General features: G+C 38.5%; 1 protein-coding gene across 1 annotated transcript in view; it reads right to left on the reverse strand.

Annotated features, from left to right (window-relative positions):
- Nucleotides 1-22197, reverse strand: part of DDC (dopa decarboxylase) — a 52182-nt gene that overhangs the window by 26013 nt on the left and 3972 nt on the right. The window contains exons 2-6 of the mRNA XM_030971653.1: nucleotides 20247-20484; nucleotides 13421-13534; nucleotides 12632-12751; nucleotides 8468-8602; nucleotides 4611-4754 (exon numbers count right to left, since the gene is read on the reverse strand). Coding sequence (XP_030827513.1) covers nucleotides 4611-4754; nucleotides 8468-8602; nucleotides 12632-12751; nucleotides 13421-13534; nucleotides 20247-20447 — 714 coding nt within the window. The 5' untranslated portion in view covers nucleotides 20448-20484. The remainder of the gene's footprint in view (nucleotides 1-4610; nucleotides 4755-8467; nucleotides 8603-12631; nucleotides 12752-13420; nucleotides 13535-20246; nucleotides 20485-22197) is intronic.

Consider the following 22197-nt stretch of genomic DNA (forward strand, 5'->3'; position numbering starts at 1 on the left):
TTTCCCAAGAAGGTACATATGTATGGAGTGAAAATATATTTCTCACAATGGAGGATACCATGATGAAAATGCCAGTTTTTTTATATGCATAAGGAATATGCATATATTGGGAAATAAATAAAAAGAGTGCACTATAGACTTAATTCTGCTTTTACACATATATTTTATGGTAATATGGTATGAATTTTCTGACAAGATCAGAGTGAAATCCCCTTGGTTAGTCCAGCAATTAAAATAATGATGGAAATTTCATAACAAAAAGTTACACATTATTGTTATTAGTTTTGTACTGCAGTTAAGGTATTCTCCTAATCAGGATAAGAAATATGTTTTTTTTCACTGAGAGATTATATGAGTTCAAACATATGCTTAGTTGTTTAAATAATGGCTTATTCTGTAAAGTATACCTCAATTTCTAAAATAATTTTGTTTTCCTCTCTGCAGGTGTTTAAGCCTCAAAGCTACTTGTTTTAATTCTCAGAAACCACTTAGAGTGACACCATCTGCCCTTGTTAGGACTCTCATTACCCCGCCTCAGTACTACAGAATGAATCTAACTCAATTTGTAGCCTATGTAACACCAGAAAAATCACATTTGTGCAAAGGGCAGGGACAGACTGCATCACAGAAATGGGACTGATGGCTCAGTATAGCCTGCAGGCCTTTTCCTTTTCAGGTTGTGTACTTCAAATTTGACGCAGCCCTTGGTTGTGAATACAAAGCAGCTAAAATGCTTAACTCAGTCATCTCATGTATTACTTTCCTGAAATGGAGAGCTATGTCAGGAAACATATATGCATCTTTATGATTCCTGAGAGCAATTACTCTCAATCTTTTCAACTGGAAGACCTCCTACAGCTATTGAAAAGATGTGGACACATTTTGCATGGTTCTACCACAAAGCTTTTCCTTTGCAAATAACTAAAATGAGGCAGAACTTTCAATGTTCACATATTGTTTTTATTTTCTCCTATTCAGTTCTTTCCAGCTTGCACTCATGAGAATGTCTGTGGCCTGAAGAAAACTGCAACAGTTCTCAAAATCACCATTCAGTATTTTACAGAACAGCAATCATTCACAAACTGTGAGTTAAGAAACTTCAACCTAGACATCTGTACGTGTCTGAAGAATGTTTCTTCAGACAAATGGAAATCTGTGGTCAGGATCTAAGTGTTCTACTGAAAAGATGGCTCATCTGTCAGTCTGATTCTGATTTATTGTTTCTTGAGTCTGGATACAAAAAGCCTGCTTCTTAATATCCTGTGGATCACATTCAGAAGAGTAATTTCATTTAAAATCAGAGAGATTTCATGCTGGGCAGCAGACAATTGTGTTGTAGCAGCTCTATACTGGTTGAGGTCATTGAAGTATATTGTACCTTGTATATACCAGCTGCAATCTGTCAGTGCTGACTTAGGAAAGACAGCAAAAAGCTCACAGGCCACCTACACACGTTTAGGTGAGCTACGCTTGACTGCAGTGGGCACTCAATCTGAATTTAGGAGTGCTTAACTTAGTGGTCTAAGTTCACTTTTGAGCATCCCAGCCAACATTCTGCCAACACAGAGGCCTGTCTCAAGTTGGGAGCACAGGGCCCAAGTGAGAGAGGCATTTACACACAGGTTTAACCACCAGTGTGTGTTTACAGTTAATGGAATGGACATGACTTCAGCATGTGCTTTAAAGCTCCCCCTTAACTTGGGGCCAGATGAAGGGCTGCACATCATCTGTGCTGGGAAATGACTCCTTAGTAAATTGTGGCAACTATAGTGCCTCAACACCTGACATGGTTAAGTGCTTTGTTTGTGGAGTCTGCTTGCTTTGCTATATGAAAATATCTCTGTTTCAGTTTCTGCAAAAATATTTTGAAAGAGACGAATTAACACAAGTCTGAACTGAGAAATAAAAGAAATTTAAAAAAAGTAGAGATCAGGGTACCCTGGTGGCAAAAGCTTTTACTTAACAAAATGCTATACATATTACTAGTGCTACAGGACATTGATGGTGGGTAGGAATGCAAAGATTCCTTATAAAGATATATAATGCCTCTCCCCAAAAAAAGGCTGACTTTCAAATCCTATGTATGTGAAAAGCAAACCTTTTGTTAACAGATTGCTGTAATGACAGAACCTGTTTCACATCAAGCAAACCTGACCCTGATTCTCCACTCACCTTTACAGGGAAAGCACAGCTATCAAGTTCAGTATAATGATTCTTCATTTATTCATTAACAATAAGAGGAGGAACATGCCTATAAGGCATTGCAATTTACTTGTGTTTTCTTTTTAATCCCTTACAAAACCTTTTCATGCTTCTAAGAGAGACTGTAGCAGCTTGGATGCAAACAAGACATCTTCATTAGGAATGATGTCGCTGCTGTCACGAGTCTCTTCAGGCAGAATTTCTTCCATCAAACTTGTTGCTTTGATGTTGAATCACTCCCCTTAGTGAAGGATCAGTGAATACAGGGAGACAAGGAATCAAGTGGCTAAGGTGTTTCCTTGGCAATGTGCATATCTTTGTCGCCAGAACAAAATACAACAGCACCAAATTACTCAAGAACAAAAGAAATGGAAAGGCCTTTGAAATCTGCAAGCCAAAACAGGGAGCACTAATACAGTGCATGGACTGCTGCTCAGCATGACAGAGAATTAACACACCTTTTGAGTTAAGAGGCCAGCCATACTGATAATGAGATCTAGTTTAAGCTAAAGCTGGCATATTTTATGTATACAAATAAGTGGAAGACTCGATACAGGCTGTATTAACTCAGGCAGAGCCTCTGCTGTCTTTGAAAGCTGCACAGCTAAACAAACAGAGGAAGAAAAACAGCAGCTAAATCACTCTTTGTAAATGTGTCACTGAATACATAAATTAGAATTTTTTTTCTCTTGTATGCATAGAAAAATTAATAAGGCCTGAATATTTATGAGGGGCAAGTTGCATTTTTTTTCTGCTAATGGACAAAAGCTGAGGAAAAAAGACATTTATAGTTACTGCATGAAGATGTGATATCCTGCTGTACTTGTAATTATTTAAAATTAACAGTGAGATATAGAAACAGGATACTGTGTAAGGTATTATGAGCTGGATAACACATATTTCTCATAACACAGAGAAGTAAACCATGCCTTGTGGCTTGATCTTCACCTCAATAGGTGCGTCTCACAGAAAAAAGTTCTTTTTGGAATCCCTAGAAATGCTTTTTTTTCTCAGTCAGATTCTTGTTATATTATAAAGTAATTGACAGGATGTGCTTGGTCATCCTAAGGACTCACTGAAATTAGCAGCGTTCTGCACATATGAAAACCACTTCTCATTCTAGTCATCCTCATATTACATAAAAACATTCTCTAAAGGTTAATAACAAGAAGAGTAAAAAGATTATATTTTCAAAAGAGCCTGGTGAAATTTAAGCTTCTTTGTCCCATTTGGCACTAATCCACAAGTATAAGCAAGCTTAATCTTCTAATTCTTCTGAAAACAGTTCATAGAAATTTAAGTCACATTATCCCTTTTCAAAATGTTACAACATGAAAGAAAAGGAAACAACCATTGTCGGACATGACTTTTCTGTAAAGAAAGTGATTTATTTTTGAATCTCTTAAAAAATCCCATTTCAGAAGTTCTCAGTTTCTAAATTAGTTGTGTGAGGATTTTTTCTTCAGTGGAGGCCACTAAAAACATATTCTCTGTAGCATGCTATACCCCTTAATAAATCTATGTAGCCTGTGGTCCTTATCAAGTTTAGTAGAGCATAATGCTTGGAAATAAGCAAAGAATTTTGTTGGTGGTATACAAAACCACAACAGAAGTTACTTACTTCATAGGAAAAAAACCAAATGGCAAAATCTTGTTTTAACCTAAAGTAATAACAGTATTCTGAACTGGCAGGAGGAGCAGATCTGATGAATAAGCAATTTTTCTTTTTGATCAGGTACTTATCATGGTAGAACCACACTTTAGAATTTTATCTAATCTAACAATATTCTGTGTCAAAACTTGGGGGAGTATGAGTTTAAGATACTGAGACATAACTATATTTGCCTTTTCTGCCCTGCTGTGGAAGAAATAGTGACACCTAAAGTTTCCACAGCTGCATTCTCTATAGGTCACTTGCTGGAGATTAATTACTTACTCATAAGTACCTGACTGCATCTGATCTTCATGATATTTGGGATATATTAGGGAGGTTTATTTTTTTTTGCTAAAGTACTATCAAGAGGAAACTATTGTTTCTTGAAGACACTTGAGCTTGAGCTAGCACAATTTAATTTATTGCCTTTAAACTTGTTTTATTTGTAACTGGAAACCTGAAAAATAAAGGTAAACAGTTCAGAATTCAGGAATTAGGACATTAAACTCTGCAGGGCTACATGTAACTACAAAATTGACCCCAAACATCATTTTGTTGAGACGTGCAATCAGCTACTCAAATTATTTTCTCCTTCTGCACAAAAAGGTATGTGAAGAACACTCATTGAACATCTCTTAGTATTCTAGCCCAGCTGCCTACCAGTGCCTCTGTTAGGGATGAGGCCATCTATTCATGTCAAAAGCATCTTATCAGAAACATTAAATCCACTGATTTGTTAAAACCCAGTACTCACAAAGAAAGGTATAAGACCAGCAGCTTTGTCTTCATCCAGAACTTTCTTCAGGGCTGAACCACAAACACTAAATGTGTCATCTGAAGGAACATTTTTAATCTTCACAGCGCCAATTAATGCAGCCCTTTCCACAGATGAATGAGCCTACAAGGAAATGGGCAAGTTTTAAGACCAATACCTTTTACTGGAATGTAAGTTCATTTGAATTTACAAACTACAAAAGTAAGTCCTTTCAAGTAAAGCCATACTTGAGATCCTAGGGCTGTTGATCATATGTAATAGATACATACTTCTCCACTTTCCTATAGGTAGATGGACACATATATATATATATCTACATATACATAAATACACACATACACAAAATAAACTAATAGCAACCCTGACATACCCTTGAGACCATTGTCATGATCACATTAGATAAGAGGTTCCATTAACCTTAACGAGAGCTTTAATTTACGTGGTAGGATTGATGTAGAGTTTCAGGATTTGGGGCTAGATCAATCAAAAGATATGCAGACGATCCTCTTGTCTGATAATGATTCAGGTGCTTGCTAGCATATTTTTATGGTGTATAGCTTTTCTGAACTCTAAAATTATACATGTCACAGTATGGTACAGACAGATATTTTCTTACACAACCATTTTTTCCTGATTACATACTAACTGCATTGTGGTTTGATCATTCATTCACTTTTTAAGGCAAGTAAGGATCATTCCCAATATGTTATTTTATTTAAAATTCACTTCATTTATTTTCTAAAAGAATATTATTTCAGGGGAATTAAAATCACATCTCTGTAAATTAAAAATAGTTATCACTAAGAAATTCTCATAAATTTGTGAAGTACAATAGAATAATAACAGGAATAAAAACTCCCTTAACAATGAGAGGTACATTAACCATAAAATAATCTCCTTTAAAGCATGATTAAAACAAGCAAACAGAAAAGCTATTTTACCTTCTATAATTTCATTAATCATCATTAATTTGAAAGAGAAAAATGCCTCACCTTTTCATATCATGACTATTCTCATTCACAATCTCCTTGTTGATTCTTACCAGTGCCTGACTGCTTATTAATTCTATTTTAATTTAGCATATAATCACAAAAATGGCAATCCAGAATTTTGTTGAACTAGACTAGATGAAGTTTTTGCCTTTCAGCTAAACATATTTCTGGAATGATATGTTTTAAAGACAGATGTACCATTAATTTGTATCTCAGTAGTGCCCCTTTTCAATGTACTTTGGTAACTAATTAGGCACCAACTTGAAAAAATTAGGAAGCCTAGACTTGAAATATAACTTTTTAAGTGGAAAACAAGGTGTGTGGCATAGCAATACCATACTTCATTCAAGTGTACAATGAAAAAAGTATTTTAGAACTTCTTTATACTAGAATTGAAAATAAGCAAACTCCAATAATACACTGAGGTTGTTAGCCAGTCAGAATCCCTAAATTGCTTCATCAAGACTCAAAAATTGTAGCAAGATTCTTTTCCAGATGCACTCTGGTATTGTTGGGCTCTACCAGTGAATGGTTTTCCCTTCCACAGAATGGCTTGAACTTTCTTTTGTGGATTATTGCGTATGAGTCACACAGGTCTGTTCTTAATGCAGAAGGAATGGTGAGCTTGGCAACAATCTGCTTGGAAAGGTCAGCAGTATCTTAAGGCAAATCCTTCTGTAAACATAAGATCCTCTGACCTTCAGTAGGCAGGAAGGCCTGTCAGTCCTCATTTCAGGTCAGCCTCTTATATGGGACAAAAAAGTCAAAACAAGTAAAAGGTTTTGTGCATCACTGGGTTGGTCGGAGCTCTGGGACTGGTGGTCTGTGCAATACTGACCTTAGTGTCCCAAACAAACAAAAAGAAAGGATAAATATCCTTTGTGCCTCTTGAAAGCAGTTATCTTTTCTCATATTTTCTTGTCTTGAATCTCCTCACCACGCAAGAGTAATCCCTCTTCCCACTAGCAAAGAGTAAGTGTGGTGTTAACTTCTACAGTGCTCTCTAACATACACTTAGTAGTAAATTAAAGTAAGGCTGAAACCTGGCCATTTTACTCTGCACATCCGATATTACTTTAATATAAACAGTAAGTACTAAGAGAGGGTTTTTTTCTGTCTCGTTGACATGTAGGTAATAAAATGTCACACATAATAAGAGAAACAACACTGCATGGCCCTTCAGTAGGATTACAGTGTCAGAAACAGCAGCAGCAGAACTCACATGAGCAGAATTTGTTTTCATTAACATTAAAAGCCTCTCTTAGTCATGGCCTGCTGAGAATTTAGTGTAACTCAGTCTGCTAAATACCACTCACAGTCAGAAATCAAGGATTATGTTTTCTGTTTCCTTACAAGATTTCTTAGTTTGATTGGCAGATGGATATCTTAAAGGTTTTCTTTTTTAAAAGAAAAAAAGTTTTCACTTCTTCAAGTACTGTGACTGATTTGATTTTATTCATGCATTAGGTTTTTCTGCATAAAGGCATCTGTACCCATGCATGCATATAGGGAGAGGATGTCTGCTTGCACATGTGCTTGGAGGAAGAAAATACTGTGTGCACAGATGGACACAGAAGACTGGATGTAACAAAAGGTACCCTAGACTTACTAAACATGACTGAAATTAATATCTTATTTAATTATCCTTATTTACTTCAAACAAGCTCTTTATAAAGGTGTTTAACACTGACATCTGGATATTTATCCTTTATATTATGAAAGCACATATGACATTCCAGTTCACTTACCACAGAATCATTGAATGGCCTGGGTTGGAAGGAATCTTGCAGATCAGCTGGTGCAAATCCCACCGTCATGGGCAGGGACATTTTCTACTAGACCAGGTTGCACAGAACCCCATACATCCTGGCCTTGAACACCTCCAGAGGTAGGACATCAACAGCTTCTATAGACAACCTGTTCCAGTGCCTCCCACCCCCACAGCAAATAATTTCTTTAATATAATCACCCTACTCACAGTTTAAAATCATTCCCCCTTGTCCTATACATGCTCTTGTAAAAAGTCCCTCAATGTCTTTCATACAGACTTTAAGTCATAATTACATGGCCCCAAAGCCTTCCCTTCTCCAGGCTGAGCAATCCTAATTCTCTCATCCTTTTCCCATAGAAGAGGCACTTCATTCCTCTGATCATCTTGATTCCACCCACTGCACTTGCTCCAACAGGTCCATGTCCCCCCTATGCTGGGGACCCCAGAGCTGGCTGCAGCCCTGCAGGTGGGGTCTCACCAGAGCAGAGCAGAGCAGAGGGACAGAATCCCCTCTCTGGCCCTGCTGCCCACACTGCTTTGGATGCAGCCCAGGACATTTTTGGCTTTCTGGACTGCAAACACACTTTGTGTGCTCATGTCCAGCTTCTCATCCACCAGCACTCCAAAGTCCTTCTGGGCAGGGCTGCTCTCCATCTGTTCATCCCCTAGCCTGTGTTGGTACTGGGGATTGCCCTGATCCAGGTGCTGCACCTTGAACTTGGTCCTGTTAAACCTCATGAGATTCCCATGGAGCAATTTTCAAGTTTGTCCAGGTCCCTCTGGATGCCATCCCATCCTCAGGTGCATCAACTGCACCACTCAGCTCGGTGTCATCTCCAAATTTGCTGAGGGTGCATTCAATCCCTTTGTTTATGTCATTTATGAAGATGTTCAACAACACTGATCCCAATACAGACCCTGTGGAACACACTTATGATGTACAGTAAGATTTAAACAACCAAAATCAAATAGTCACCAATCCAAAGAGTTTATGCTAAATTCACCTGCCTATTCAGATGGCTGAAATTGTTAAGTATAGACACTGTGTTTCCAAGTTAATGAGAGGTACTCACCTGATCAGAAGCATAAGCCACCAGCCTGCCCATGATCTCTGTTTCTGTTAGCTCAGGCTTCTCTGACTGCACCTGTCTGATAATCTTTGTCCTTGCAGCAAGCAGTGCAATCAGGGTGGCCTCGCTTGCACTTCCCTGTGGGATAAATTGAGGGAAGATTCAAAATGAAAACATTGCAGAAGAAGAAAAGCAACATTCATTCTGTGTTAATCTGTGAAGTAGTTAACAGAAAATGCAGATGAGAAACTGCGCAATCTTATGTTTTTTAAAAATATGTCTGACAGCAAGGGAGGAATCTCTGTTTGATCTTGGTCTCCTCCTTCCCAATGCCTCTGCCTTTTCTCTTAAATCTCTATGCTTGCTAAGTTTAGGCAACAGCCTTGCAACCAAGGCTGAAAAAATGCTAAAAATTGGACTCACAAAGACTTAAATGTACGTGAAAAGGCTCTCAAACCAGGCACCAGTCTGCTCTTAATTCATAACAATGTCAGAGTAACCATTGATATCTGTTACTCTGGATTTCTGCACATCTAAGTTCCATCACAACCTGAATGCCAGCTCTCACTTCTATCAAGACACATGCCTAATTATACACCTTCTTTCATATTAGAATTACCTTGGGCAAGTAAATTATTGTGACTTAAAGAGAAAAAAACACTGAAAAACAAAACTGCTATGATTCAATATAGCTAATTGCACTTCGAAGTATTAGTTATGTATGTTTTCTTCATCACCAACAAAGATGAAAGGAACAGTGACAGACAACTTCTAAATTGCACTTTGACTCACAAAACATCAGTTTAAAATGTGTCTTGGATACTCTGTGATAACAAAAATAATTTTTTGTATCAATTTATTATTTTTATTTAGTAAATTTCACAGACTACAACTTCCCAGAAATTCTTTTTACAGTTTTCATCTTGAAAATGCACCTGAAACATGCCCTAAACTACTCTTTTAAACTATAAGTAGTAGTTTATAAATACATGTTCATAAATTTCAATGTACTGGGGAGTCTCTAAGCAAGATGAAGTTTTTAGGTACTTTCAAAGTTGATCAAACATCATGTGAATCATAACAGTGCTCTGAATAGAGTCACTAATTTTAGTATCTTTGTCTCAGAAATAACCCCAGTGCCAACAAACTAATTTTGGAGTGATGTTTCTTGTCCTATACCAAAATTCTCTCCTACCTCTGTTGAAGACTTGAGTATACTTGCTAATTACAACAAATGTTTAAATATTTGGAAAGCAATTTTATTTCCCTGAAGATGAGCCTGATCTGACAGATTTAATATGTGAGAATGATTCCAGTGTGTTCAGACTTTCTCCTACACTGAAGTTGGCTGAGCTATTCATATGAGACCAAGCTCCCTTCTACACAAGTCAACATCTCAACAGTGAATGAATGCAATCCAACTCAAATTCAAAGGAGTAATTCGGGAAAAGGACAGTCCCAGAGCATTCATTGAATGTATTGCCAATGATGAATATATTTTATCTGCCTTTTTGGTAGTGTGAGATTTGATGAATGTAGACCCCAAGGCATAAACACAAGCTGGAGAGTTTTGTGCACTAGTTTGCATTTTTTGTGCATTTTTTATACCTCCTGCTGCTGCTGCATACAGTATTATGGTAACTGAGGGAATTATTACAGATACAGTATGGAATTAGGATACAATTACTCCTTTTGGTCAAGTAAGGTAGAACTTCCATGTGGAGGCAAGGCACAAAGCAAATTTGGTCTATTAATTACAGAAAACATAATTTCGCAATCTCCTTAAATAATGTTATTCTGTGTATGGTCTGTAGCCAGACAGAGCTCTCATCACAATATCAGAACATGGAGAAATCTTCATTTTTCTGTCTAAAAATTCAAAATAGCTGAATTGAAATTTGCACTGTTAGTGTAAATTTTACACTGTTAGTGCATTTCCAGGATATGAATGGAATACACATATTACAAAAATAGGCCTTAATACATAAAAGGAAATGGCTGTAAGAAATTAAAGAGGTTAAGGCATTAATTTGAGATCTGGAAATATAGGCCCCCACTATTCTGGTGATTGCCTGGCTGGGTGGGCAAATGATTTAGGCTGAAGGATAGCCTCTGCTTCCTATGGAGTGCATCAAGATATCCTGGCTCTTCATCTATGCTGGTGCGTAGCCAATGTATACAACAGTTCTTGTATGAATTTCCTTTTACAGAAACAAGGATGAAAAGACAAGGGCCTACTGCCCAGCTGAATTTTGCCTCCTGAATTTTGCTGGGACATAGCCTAAAGGTACTTGAATCCAGCAACCTGGAAATACTTTTGGACGTCTCAGGATAGACACAGGCTTTTCCCCCTTGCCTCAGTTTCCATAAATGACTTTTTTTATACTTAGTCACCTTTTTTACACTGAAGCTTTTTACACTGCTTGCAGAGCTTGGTTTGCAAAGCTCTTCTATACACTTGGCACCAAAGTCTTGTGCTAAATATTTTGAGGGAAAAAAAAAAACTGCCTTGGTTCTTGAACTACTTGGCTAACTGACAAGTAAGATAAATCAGCGGCGTTCTTTGCCAGGCCAAATATAATTTTGTCTCACCCCTAAAATACTTTTTCTTTGCAGAGCAAGAAAACTCTTTAAAATTCAAAGCAGGTACACTTTCCAGCAATTTATCTAGAATGAGCAGCAGGTTACAAACTTCAGGAAGAAAGTTGCTTTCTCGCTTATTTTTGAAAGCTGTTTTTTCTCCTCTTGAATGCTGCATTCTGCATTAAGTGAAGGATGATGATACCTTTGCTTTTACCACAGGCAAACAAAGGTTGCCATGGCAAGCAGGCTCAAGAGGCGGAGGAAATATCAGCAAGAGCTGATGTTTATGTCCACCAGAGCTCTGAACTGAAATTTTCTTTCATCTTTTGCCATTTTGAAGTGTCATCTTGCACAGAACAACAAAGTGCTTCATATTGACATAGACTTTCAAATGTAATTAAGAGGCAATTTTCACAGGCTCAGTTTTACCCAATAGCACAATAATTACTTGGCATTTAGGAACAGAATGACTGGCACTTTCACACACGTTGTCTTTGCCTCATGCTCTTTTGCTTGGATCATTACTGTTTCAAGAGCAAGGCAAGAAGATCTGCAGCCCAAATGACTGCATCATAAGCTGGAACAGAGAGCCCACTTTCGATTCTGAAAATGACCAGTTTCTGATGAAAATTATGGGCAATCCAGCACTGTCAGCCTGGAGGGGCAATATTTCCTGCTGATAACAATCAGGCATAATTGCTTGCTTTGACTGGTACAAAATAGATGCTGCTACATGCATTAGGGAAGTTTGATTTCTTGAACATAAAGCCCTCCCTAGCGATCGTAATGATAAAAATACTAACAGAGCAAGCAGATGAGTAAAGAACTATACTGGAAATACACTGGTATAGGTGTATACTGGTACAGGTGCAAGTCCATCTAGGACCAAGATTGCCCATTGATGATATATTCATTATTGTCTATGTTACCTGCTCAGATATTGTAAGTTTCATTCAGCAATGTCAAAGATTGGGGACTTTTTTCTGGTTTGGATATGCAGTGTAGTCTCAAAATTGTCTTATCTGTTGATAGAACTTCTTAGGTTCACATTTTAAACAGCTCTTCACTTTATTATAATATTCTGGTATTTCCTTTTGTTATATAAGAAAAACTTAAAGAAATTTCAACTTCTTTGGCAAAAATTTATATACTTTTTACTACATTCAGCTATTTCTATTTATCAAAGTCTATCTTCAATGTTCTTTGGAAACTGACTGAAATAAAAAATTGCACATATAAAAGGTAGACTTCTAACCTTAGTTCACTGAGTAAAAAATTAAAGTCTCCATCCTACACAATTGTGATTTGAATTTCAAGCCTAAATTTTAAATTGAACTACTAACAATTCTTCACTGAGAAGTGTTTTAGAAATCAGCTGCTCTAAAAACATCAGCATTACTTTCATGAATGATCCTGCCCACCTACAGAATTCTCACAGACCATCAGTCTTTCTGAAATTTGAAGGAACCCATGTGGCAGCAAAAAAAATATATATTTCCTTCATTAGTGTCCTAGTATAAAGATTTTACAAAATCATGATTTCACGAACTCAATCTGTATTCTTTTTTTCATTTCCCCTCTTACCTGAATGACTCCTCCACCTTGGCCATCCTTCCCAGCTAAAAACTCCTCAGGCAAATTAACCATCTTCCCTAGCCAATCCAGCATGACTGTCTCCAGCTCTGTGCAAGCTGGACTTGCAGCCTGTGTTGAAAAATAGAGCAGAGGGAATAATCTCACTAGACCATGAAGAGAAATCAGATCTACCAGAGCAAGAATAATTCTCTCTCTTTCTCTCTTCCTTTTGCTATACAGACTAGATCACTAATGTCACCAGCCAAGTTAGGGACCTGAAGACCATTTTGTGCATATAGTTTCTAACACGTACTAAAAAATGTTAAAATAGGCCTTACATAGAACCATGACTATCAAATGTCAAAGCTAGGATTTGAATATTGCATATTTTTTCTCAACACCAAATACCAGCCTCTTTTGAGAAGAGTATACCTCATATGAATGTGGGGGTTGTAATAAAATTTTCCATTCATCCAGATGAGAAGATAAATAACATCAATGGCTGCTAAACTATAGTCATACTTATTACTGGGTTACCAGTATGTTTGCATTGCTATCACTAATTCTAAATGTTGGTGATTTTTCAAGAGCAAAACTTGTATGAGGAAATAGCCCTTTATTCCTGGAATCATTCAGGCTGTCTAGGTGAAAACTCTTAGTTAATCAAGGAAATTTACCTACAAAAATCCTCCTGTGACTTTACTGCTAATAATCAGTAATTTCATTGTACAATGTTACTGAAATACTTAAAATTCTGGCAAGGTGAAGCACCATTACCACACACCAGAGTAAACTCACCCAAGAGAAGCCCACACATCCTATTCCACCACACAACATATCTGCAAGAAGAGCTGGGAAGGAAGAGGCTGCAGGGAAGTAGGCAAAAAAGTACGGACTGTGCCAGTGAGTCACCTGTAATAAGTGGAAAATAGTTATTTTTAACAAATACAGGAAGCAGAAACAAATTGTCACAAAATCAAAAAAGTTAGAGGTTGTGACAAGCCAACAGGTTGTCTAGCTGGCTGTAACAGAGGAACCTATTTTTTAGAAAAACTTACCTTGTTTTTTTTACGATTTTATTATCTCTCTTTTACTCAAAATAAAAATAAGTAAGTTCTCGCCCCAACCCCCCAACAGCTCCAAAATCAGAGTTATCCATTTTTCTTCCTAGAACACAAGAACTGTGTGGGTCATGGCAGCCTGAGCTTCTGTGCAAGCTCAGGCTCACTGCTCTTGAGTCTCTACCATCAAGGACTCTCTGGTATTTTGGTTTTCCATCTCTGTCATGCAACAGACATAGGAAGAGTGTCTTCAGTGCAGCAGAAATCCACATAATTCTCTTGTCCACACTCTCATATTGTTTTTTAATTCTCACGCAGCGAATCTGACCAAACAGCTCCTCACCAAAAAATGAAACAACCCATCCCAGTATACAATACCTTCTGTAGAAAATTAAACTCTCATCTCCCTTTTACAAGTTGTGACTTACATACAATTCCACTTTGTATGAACTAATATGAGAGAACAACATGGTAACTGCATAAATGGTAGTCAATTTTCTTGCCAAAGCAATGTTTAGAATTCTCTTATGTAACATCCAAGCAATTTTAAGGATCTGAGAGATACTTTATAGTGCTCCACAACTCCAATCTAATAAAATTTGGAAGCAGGAAATGCACAGCCACACAGCAGTGTTCAGTGGAAATAATGTGATATGTGATATGTTTGGCAAAAACAGCTTTTACATTCAAAAAGGCAAGTTTTTGAAAAAAGTGCTTCCACAGCTGTAAGCAAGAATTCAGCAGATCTGTGTAAGATTTTTTTTCATAGCTGGAAGTCTAGAGGCTGCTGAGTTATTGAAGGCTAGCCTTTTCTTACATCATTTTATTTCCTTCTTAATATTAGAATTCTTCTGTTACAGCTGGAGGATAGAACAACTATATATTCTCTCTTGCCTGAGTTCAGTGTTTCTGTGCTGTTTTGTTCTGCATTCATTCTCTGATGAATTTTAGCTTGTACTCTCCTCTCTCCCAGTCTGTGATAAGGTTTCTGGTTCTAGAGCTAACTCAGGGATTGCTGTACCACACTATTCTGCATGCTGCAAATAATCTGTTTCTTCTAATCTTCTAACCTTCCTCATGCCAACAACCAGCTCTTCTTTAAGGGATGTGGACCATGCTAAGGGGAAACTGCCTTAACTCTTGACAGAATGAATAAGGTATCACTTTCCCTGCTGCAGTGTACCCATTTCAAATGTGCCTATCTCTTTCACATGAAAACATCTCCTATCCATTACAATTTTCCACTGTCTAAACTAGCCCTGTACCTGCTATGTTCAAGATTTCATTTTTAATGGTCACTAGGTTGAAACCTGTCAAATCAGTTATCCAAAGACAAGCCACTCTGAACCTCTTCGGCTGTATCTCGTATTTAGTCAGGATATCCTTCTTTGCTGCAACGAACTTTTAGAGATCTTGTGGCAAATGTCTTCCTTCACAAATCAGAAAAAAAAACCTGGATGGGATGTGGCTCTCCACAGGAAAACCATAAAATATTCAAGAAGCAATGGTCCCCAATAGGGTCCACATGCACAGACTTTCACTGATGTCCATAATGAGCCAGAGCTGCCACTGTTCATCTCCCCAGCTCTAATCCTCTGTGATCTGTAAGACTTGTGACATTCATCTTAGGTTAATCAAGTTAAACTGACTGCTTGCTGGGAGCCATTTGCTTGATGAAACACAGCAGATTCCAGTTGCACCACTCACACAAAACAAAAAAGCTAAAAGCCCTGGGGCAAGTGCAGCTGCGCTTCTTCCTCCTGCCTCCCCTTCCCCCATCCCTTGAAGCAGCTGTAAAATTCTTTTTTTTCACTATGTTGGAACAGATACACTTAGTCAGATATTGCAAAGAGCTTGACATAATTGATGCCTGGTTTTTTTGCCCTCTGCTGATAAATAATGATATACAAATGTCTTGGGTTCACTCTAATTACCACTCTAGTGCTTCTCAGAGACATTCTATTTCCAAGATTTCTTCTAAGGATCTTTCCCTGGCTTGCTTGATGTAAGCAATAGTCTTCCTTTACCACACACTAAGGATAGGTGGTAGTTAGTCAGCTGACTAACTTCAGCTGAAAGTTGATAGATTAATAGATCAAATGTGAGGAAAATTAGCATCTTGAATACCACAATTTGCAGTTACAACTACACTTGATGATTTTTGGTTCTAAAAAAGAAGGACAGCAAAGCAAATCTGACAGTGAAAGGTGACTGTGATCCTTTCCTACTGTCTGCCTGCTGTGGAGATCAGAGTTCTGCAGTTATTACCTCTGTCTCTGTGTTAAAATCAGGAATCTAGTGCCATTATTGTCAGTATCATTAGGTGGACTGCCCTTTGTAGGTCTACCTTACATTTCACAATAAGTCTCCATAAAGAAGTTTCACTGCTCACGAATGCTTTTCTCCTACAGGGTGAAGACAGCAATAGATACTGCATTATTATCATTTCACACAATTAATTGATCCCTGCCCATCTGAAGGAACATCGTTTTCACATTTTTAGTCATACAATAAGTAGCAAATATCTGAACACAACTAACACAGTAAAGATGTCAACATGAATGAAACAAGAATCACTTATGGGCCACCAACAGCTTACAGTCAAAACAAGGGTTTATGGTATGTCATATTACTTATTCTTTCTGAAAAAGCCCTTTCTGAAGCTCTTTATTTATAAAATGGATATGAGATATTCCCTGGTCAAACAGTGGGTAAATGCTATAGATGAAAAACACTATATGTACTTTTAAATGTTATTCTTGTCAGGAAAAACACGGGAAGAAGATTAAGGGAAAAGGGAAAATATAACCTGAACAATTAGGGCAAAAATATCTTTGCAGACTGGCTGGATAACCTGGTAAGGAGAGCTTTAAACTAGGAATGATGAGGGAAGGACAGGAAACCCACAACCAAGGGAGGAAGATGGACCAAGCAGGCAAGCAAAGGGGGAAGGATAACGTGGACATGAGAGAACTCAGAAAGAAGCTAAGGCTAAACAGACTGATCCCCAGTGTATCTACATAAATTAGGAAGTGCTGAGAGGGCAGCATTAGGGCAGGGGCAAGACAGAGGAGCTCTCACATCTTTTATCGGGAATCAAGACAAATGTGTGCCTCTCTGAAGCACCTGCGGCACAGCACACGGGGAGCAAGCAGAAGGAAACAGAAGGCTGAGTGCAGGTACAGGGCTGTGATTACACTGGGATCACAGAGATGCTGTGGGATTGCCTGCATGACTGAAGTTCTGCAGCAGATGAGGACAGGCCCTTCAGGAAGGTCAGACCAGGAAGGCGAGGCAGAGGATGGTCCTTTATGGAAGAGGACAGCAGGAATGCACTGCCCTCTGCCTAAGAATGGACAATGAGCCAGTCAAGAACTTGTGAGTCAGGACTGGTGAAGATATCAAAATGGGCAATATTTGGGGGTGTGCGTCTGCTACAGACCACCTGACCAGAAGAAGCACATGAGTGCAGCATTCAGACAGCTGGAAGAAATCTCACGTTCACAGGTCACAGTCCTCACATCTGCTGGACAGACAACATAGCAGAACACGATCAGTCAGGAGGGTTCTGGAGTGCATTGATAATTACCTAACACAGGAAACTGTGGAGGAACTGACGAAAATGTGGGACAGGGTGTGGGACTGAGCATTTACCAAGAGGAAAGAAGTGGTGAAGGCAGTGCCCTGGGATGCATTCAAAGCAGCAAGGGGAGCAGGGGAAAGGAGGGGATTCTGCCCCTCTCCTCCATTCTGGTGAGACCCCACCTGGACTGCTGTGTTCAGCTCTAGGACCCCCAGTACAAGGGAGGACATTGACCTATTGGAACGAGTCCAGAGGAGGGATATCAAGGTGATCAGAGGAATGGAGCACCTCTCCTGTGAGAACAGGCTGAGAGAATTGGGATTGCTCAGCCTGGAAAAGAGAAGGCTTTGGGGTGATCTAAGTGTGGCCATCCAGTACCTAAAGGGAGCCTACAAGAAAGATGGAGAGAGACGTTTTGCAAGGACATGTAGTGATAGGACATGAGGGAATGATTTTAAACTGAGAGTAGGTTTAGATTATACATTTGAAAAAAAAAATTCTTTACTGTGAGGGTGGTGAGGCACTGAAACAACTGCCCAGGCAGGTTGTGAGTGCTCCATCCCTGGAAGTGTTCAAGGCTAGGTCACATGAAGAATGAACAGGAAAGGCCAGTACTTCATTAAATACCTTGATATGGGATAGAGTGCACCCTCAGCAATGTTGCAGATGACATAAAACTGGGAGGAGTGTTTGAAACACTGTGTGGTCATGCTGCAATTCAAAGGGACCTTAACTGCCTGCAGAATGGGCCAACAGGAATCCCATGAAGTTGACTCAAGAAATGCAAAAGCCTGTACCTGGTGAGAAATAACCCCCTGCCCCATACAGAGCCAGGATCAACTGGCTGGCGAGCAGCTCAGAAGGAATGGACCTGGTGGCCAAGCTGAACATGAGCCAGCAATGCACCCTGGCAGCAAACACTGTGACCCAAGAGCATTCTGGGCCATGGTAACAAAACTGCTGCCAGAAGGTCAAAAGAGTTGATCTTTCCCTTCTATGCATCACTGGAAAGGCCACACCTGGAATGCTACATCCAGTTCTGGGTTTTCTAGTACAAGGAACAAAGACATGCTGGAGTGATTCCGGGGAAAGACCATGGAGATGATCAACTGCTTGCTGTATCTGTGATGCGACAAGCAGCTGAAAGAGCTGGGCTTGTTCAGCCTGCAGGAAGCTCAGGGGATACCTTGTTCATGTATAAACATCTCACAGGAAGGTGTAAAGATGAAGCCAGATTCTTCTCAGAAGTACCCAGTGACAAGACAATAAGAAATGTGCACAAACTGAAATAGAGAAAATTCCACTTAAACATAAAAAAAAGCTTTTTTACTGCGAGGGTGATCCAACTTTGGAACAGGATAGCAGAGTTCATCCTTGGAGACACTCAGTGACCAGCAGGACATAGTCCTGAACAACCTGCTCTAGCTGACTCAGCTTTGAGCAGAGGGGATGGACTAAATGATCTCGAGATACCATCCAATCTTTACTATACAGGACCTCGTGGTTCTGTACCCATGTGAGTCTCTGGAATTAAGTATAAGCAACATGGGTAGAATCAGAATTACTATAAGAACGGGGAATTTTATTGTGTTCTTTGTGTCACTAACATTTCACACCAGTGGAAAAATTTAGGATAGAACAATTTTTCTTCAGAATGTATCACTTTGTAAAAGCAAATTTGTTTGCAGGGCACATAAATATCAAGAAAAGTCAATTTAGTTAAGAGAGAACATGACATGTTGATGACATAATTGGAATTCAATGTCTCACTTTCTACTCTCAAGTGATTCATCTATTATTTCTTAATGCATCATTATTTTATTGAAAGTTCTCAGGTGTTCAAAGTGTTTTCTCTTCTACTTCACAGATATTACTATTTTCCTCCAATGAAAAAGAAAAGGCAATTATATCTATGAGCAGCAATTAAAGTATTTGCACGTGTTGGACATAATTCTCTTATCTAATCTGCATTGATTTAATTCTCTTGGATTTAAGACTTCCTCCTCAAATCTTTGAAAAGAGTGCAAAGGTTTCACTTGACTTCAGTGGAGCTTTTGCCTGTTAAAGTACAGCAGGCTGGCTCCAAGGAAAACAAGATAAAATCATACTGAATATCAAATATTTACATTGGTCAATGAAAAGGAATTGGCATCATAGTACACTGACTAAAGTCAATTTGATTGTGGTGTCCAGTCCCATCACAATCATATCACCTAGCTGCATCTAGAGAAGAAATACAAAGTGCTTATTGAGGAGATCCAGAGGAGAGATTCCTGATTAACTTTTGCTAATAATTCAGTTCTCTTCAAGCTACTTAGAGGCCTAAGGAGACAAGTACATATTTAAACAAAAAAGGTGCACCATGAGTGGAAAAACAAGAAAATTTCAGGCCTGAACAAATGCCAGATGTTTTGCCAGCAGTTCTGCATTGTCTGTCCAATACTGATCTATTCAAGGACCAATATTTAGGCAGTAGTCGTCTGCCTTAGAAGCTATGAGAAGTAGCTGACATTTAGGAGAGTAAGTCAACAGAACAAGTATTGGGAAGAATCCTTTCTAGTCAACTCTCTAATAAAAAGAAGTCTCCTAAGAGAATTTTAACATTTAAAGAGCAGCTTGAAGAAACACTTTAGGCACAGCAGACTAATAAAAATACTATTTTGTAAAATATTTACTGTGCTATGAAAGTAGTAAAAATATCACATGAAACTGAAAGTTATGAAGTTTTGCCTTAACCAGTTCAAGGGAGGAAAGGGAATTATTTTCAAAGTAAACCATGCATGAAGCAAAAGAATGATTTGATTATTTCTAGGAAGAATGGAAAACATTAGTTAGATCATATTCAACATGTAAAGCTGACTCCTGCCTTCTAAAAGTTAATCAGTGGGGGTACTTATGTTGGTAAACCCCCACTTTCTTTAAGGTGTTTGAAAACCTAAATGCAGTATTGAACATTGCACTACAGTTCCATTTTCCTTACCCCTGGCATAATGATCTTCTCAATGTCTTTAAAGACATCCTCAAAGCTCTCAGGATCCTGGGGTGCACAGTCTGCGATGAGGGGCCGTAGGTATCCTGGTTCCACATCTGGGAACACCTGTCGTTTCTCTATCTTCTCCAGGTAATCCGCAACATAGTTCACCATCTCCTTCCCTCTCTTGCGGAATTCTGCAGCATCCATGGGTATCAGAGCTTAGGGCTTATTCTCAGAAAAACACCTGAAAAGAAAGAGAAAAAATAATCATTTTTGAAAGAGAATTTTACTAGTTTTAAACCTGTTATTCATGGGATCTATAGGAAGACTCAGATGGTCATGACATGAGTAGATTAGATTAATACATTCAGACAATAAGTTTAGCACAGAAGAACAGTAGAAGTACATTAATGAAGATTCAAAATTACAGATTTATTTCCTACAGCTGCTGGGTGACACAAGTATGTGGCGCTGTTAAGTGGCACATAATCAGCTCCCACCTGCCTTATGGAGAATAAGTGTAAGAAAATAGCTGGCTGTGTGTCTCTATTATAATTTGTAATAACAAGCTATAATAATCACAGTTATCACAGTGATCCACTCTGCTGCCCTGTCATTTTATCTGCTTCTCAACTCCTGTCTTGTCTCAAGATCTAGCTTCTTTACCCTTTCACTGTAAATGCACATGCTTTGTCATCTACAAAACTTTGTTTCTTAGTGAGGTTTCAAAAAGAATTCACTTCAAGTTGATCTGTATTGTTTTGCAGGAGAATGTGAGGAAACTCTGTCTGAGGCAGTCCATATTTCTAAGATGTTGGGCTGCAGCTCCAGGAGTTCTTTGAGATAGGCAGACTGTGTGAGCACATTCAAGATGATACGTGGCTCAGCTGAGATGAGCTGGAGTTCACCTGCAAAGTGCTCTGCAAACATAAATTCATGATATAATAGTGCCTGCTCCTGCCACCCTGGCCCACACAATTTTATTACTCTGTCTAGCTGTGCATTTTGAGTACTCACGTGAATATATGGCTGAAACTTTTTATTCACTGAGTACCAAAAAAGTGTCCCAGAGTCTTTATATGCTCACACTGAGGGATACTGTTCCTTGCAATCCAGTCAGAATATTGGCAAGAGAAAAGAGAATATTCACTGCTGGTCTCAAGAACTATTGTGCTTAGCTCACACACCTGTAGATCTTCACTTTGTAAGGAAATAATTATATTAAGCACAATGTGAATATTAGATAAGTAGGAGACAATTTTTCAGATATCAAATATTTGTGATAATGATTTCTAACTGAGGACATAATTTTGAGAAAAGAGAACTTCCTGGGCTTTATTATATTTGAATTAGTACTGCAACATCACAAGAGAAAGACATTAACAAGCACTGTCTTAGATACATCTCTGCTGCTACAAACAGAGGATCTGGGATTTGCGTGGAGCAGCTGCTACTTCTATTAAAGAAGACAGGGTGCTGCTGCAGGTCACAAAATACTTGGGAGAGCAAGGATGGGAACAGTAGGGACTTCTAGATCCCCAGAGATGGAGAGATGGTTGCTCCTGTTGCTATTTTACTAGAGTTTTAGTATTCTCTATAATCATCATGTAAGTGTTTATTTGGCTCTGTCTCTACCTTTCATAAAAGTGTATTATGACCTTTCTCATATCTTGCTACTAAGTTGCTGGAAATACATTACCAGGGGTCATTACAGTCCTGGAATGGGCAGTGGGCAGCTTTGTGTGTCAACTCCCTTTTGAAAATCTGTGTTTAAGCAAGCAGTTTTGTTTCTACTCCTTTAAAATCAGGATGATTCCATTTCTTCCATACCCCCTAAATCTTACGTGCATTTTCATTTAACACATCTTTGTTCATTGTTCAAAATTTTAATAAAACTTGCTAAAGAAATCAGCAAGAACTGCAGCAATCAATATGCATTTCTGTGGCAGCAATGTAA

The sequence above is a fragment of the Camarhynchus parvulus genome, chromosome 2, assembly GCF_901933205.1.
Source record: "Camarhynchus parvulus chromosome 2, STF_HiC, whole genome shotgun sequence".
Classification (NCBI taxonomy): Eukaryota; Metazoa; Chordata; class Aves; order Passeriformes; family Thraupidae; genus Camarhynchus; species Camarhynchus parvulus.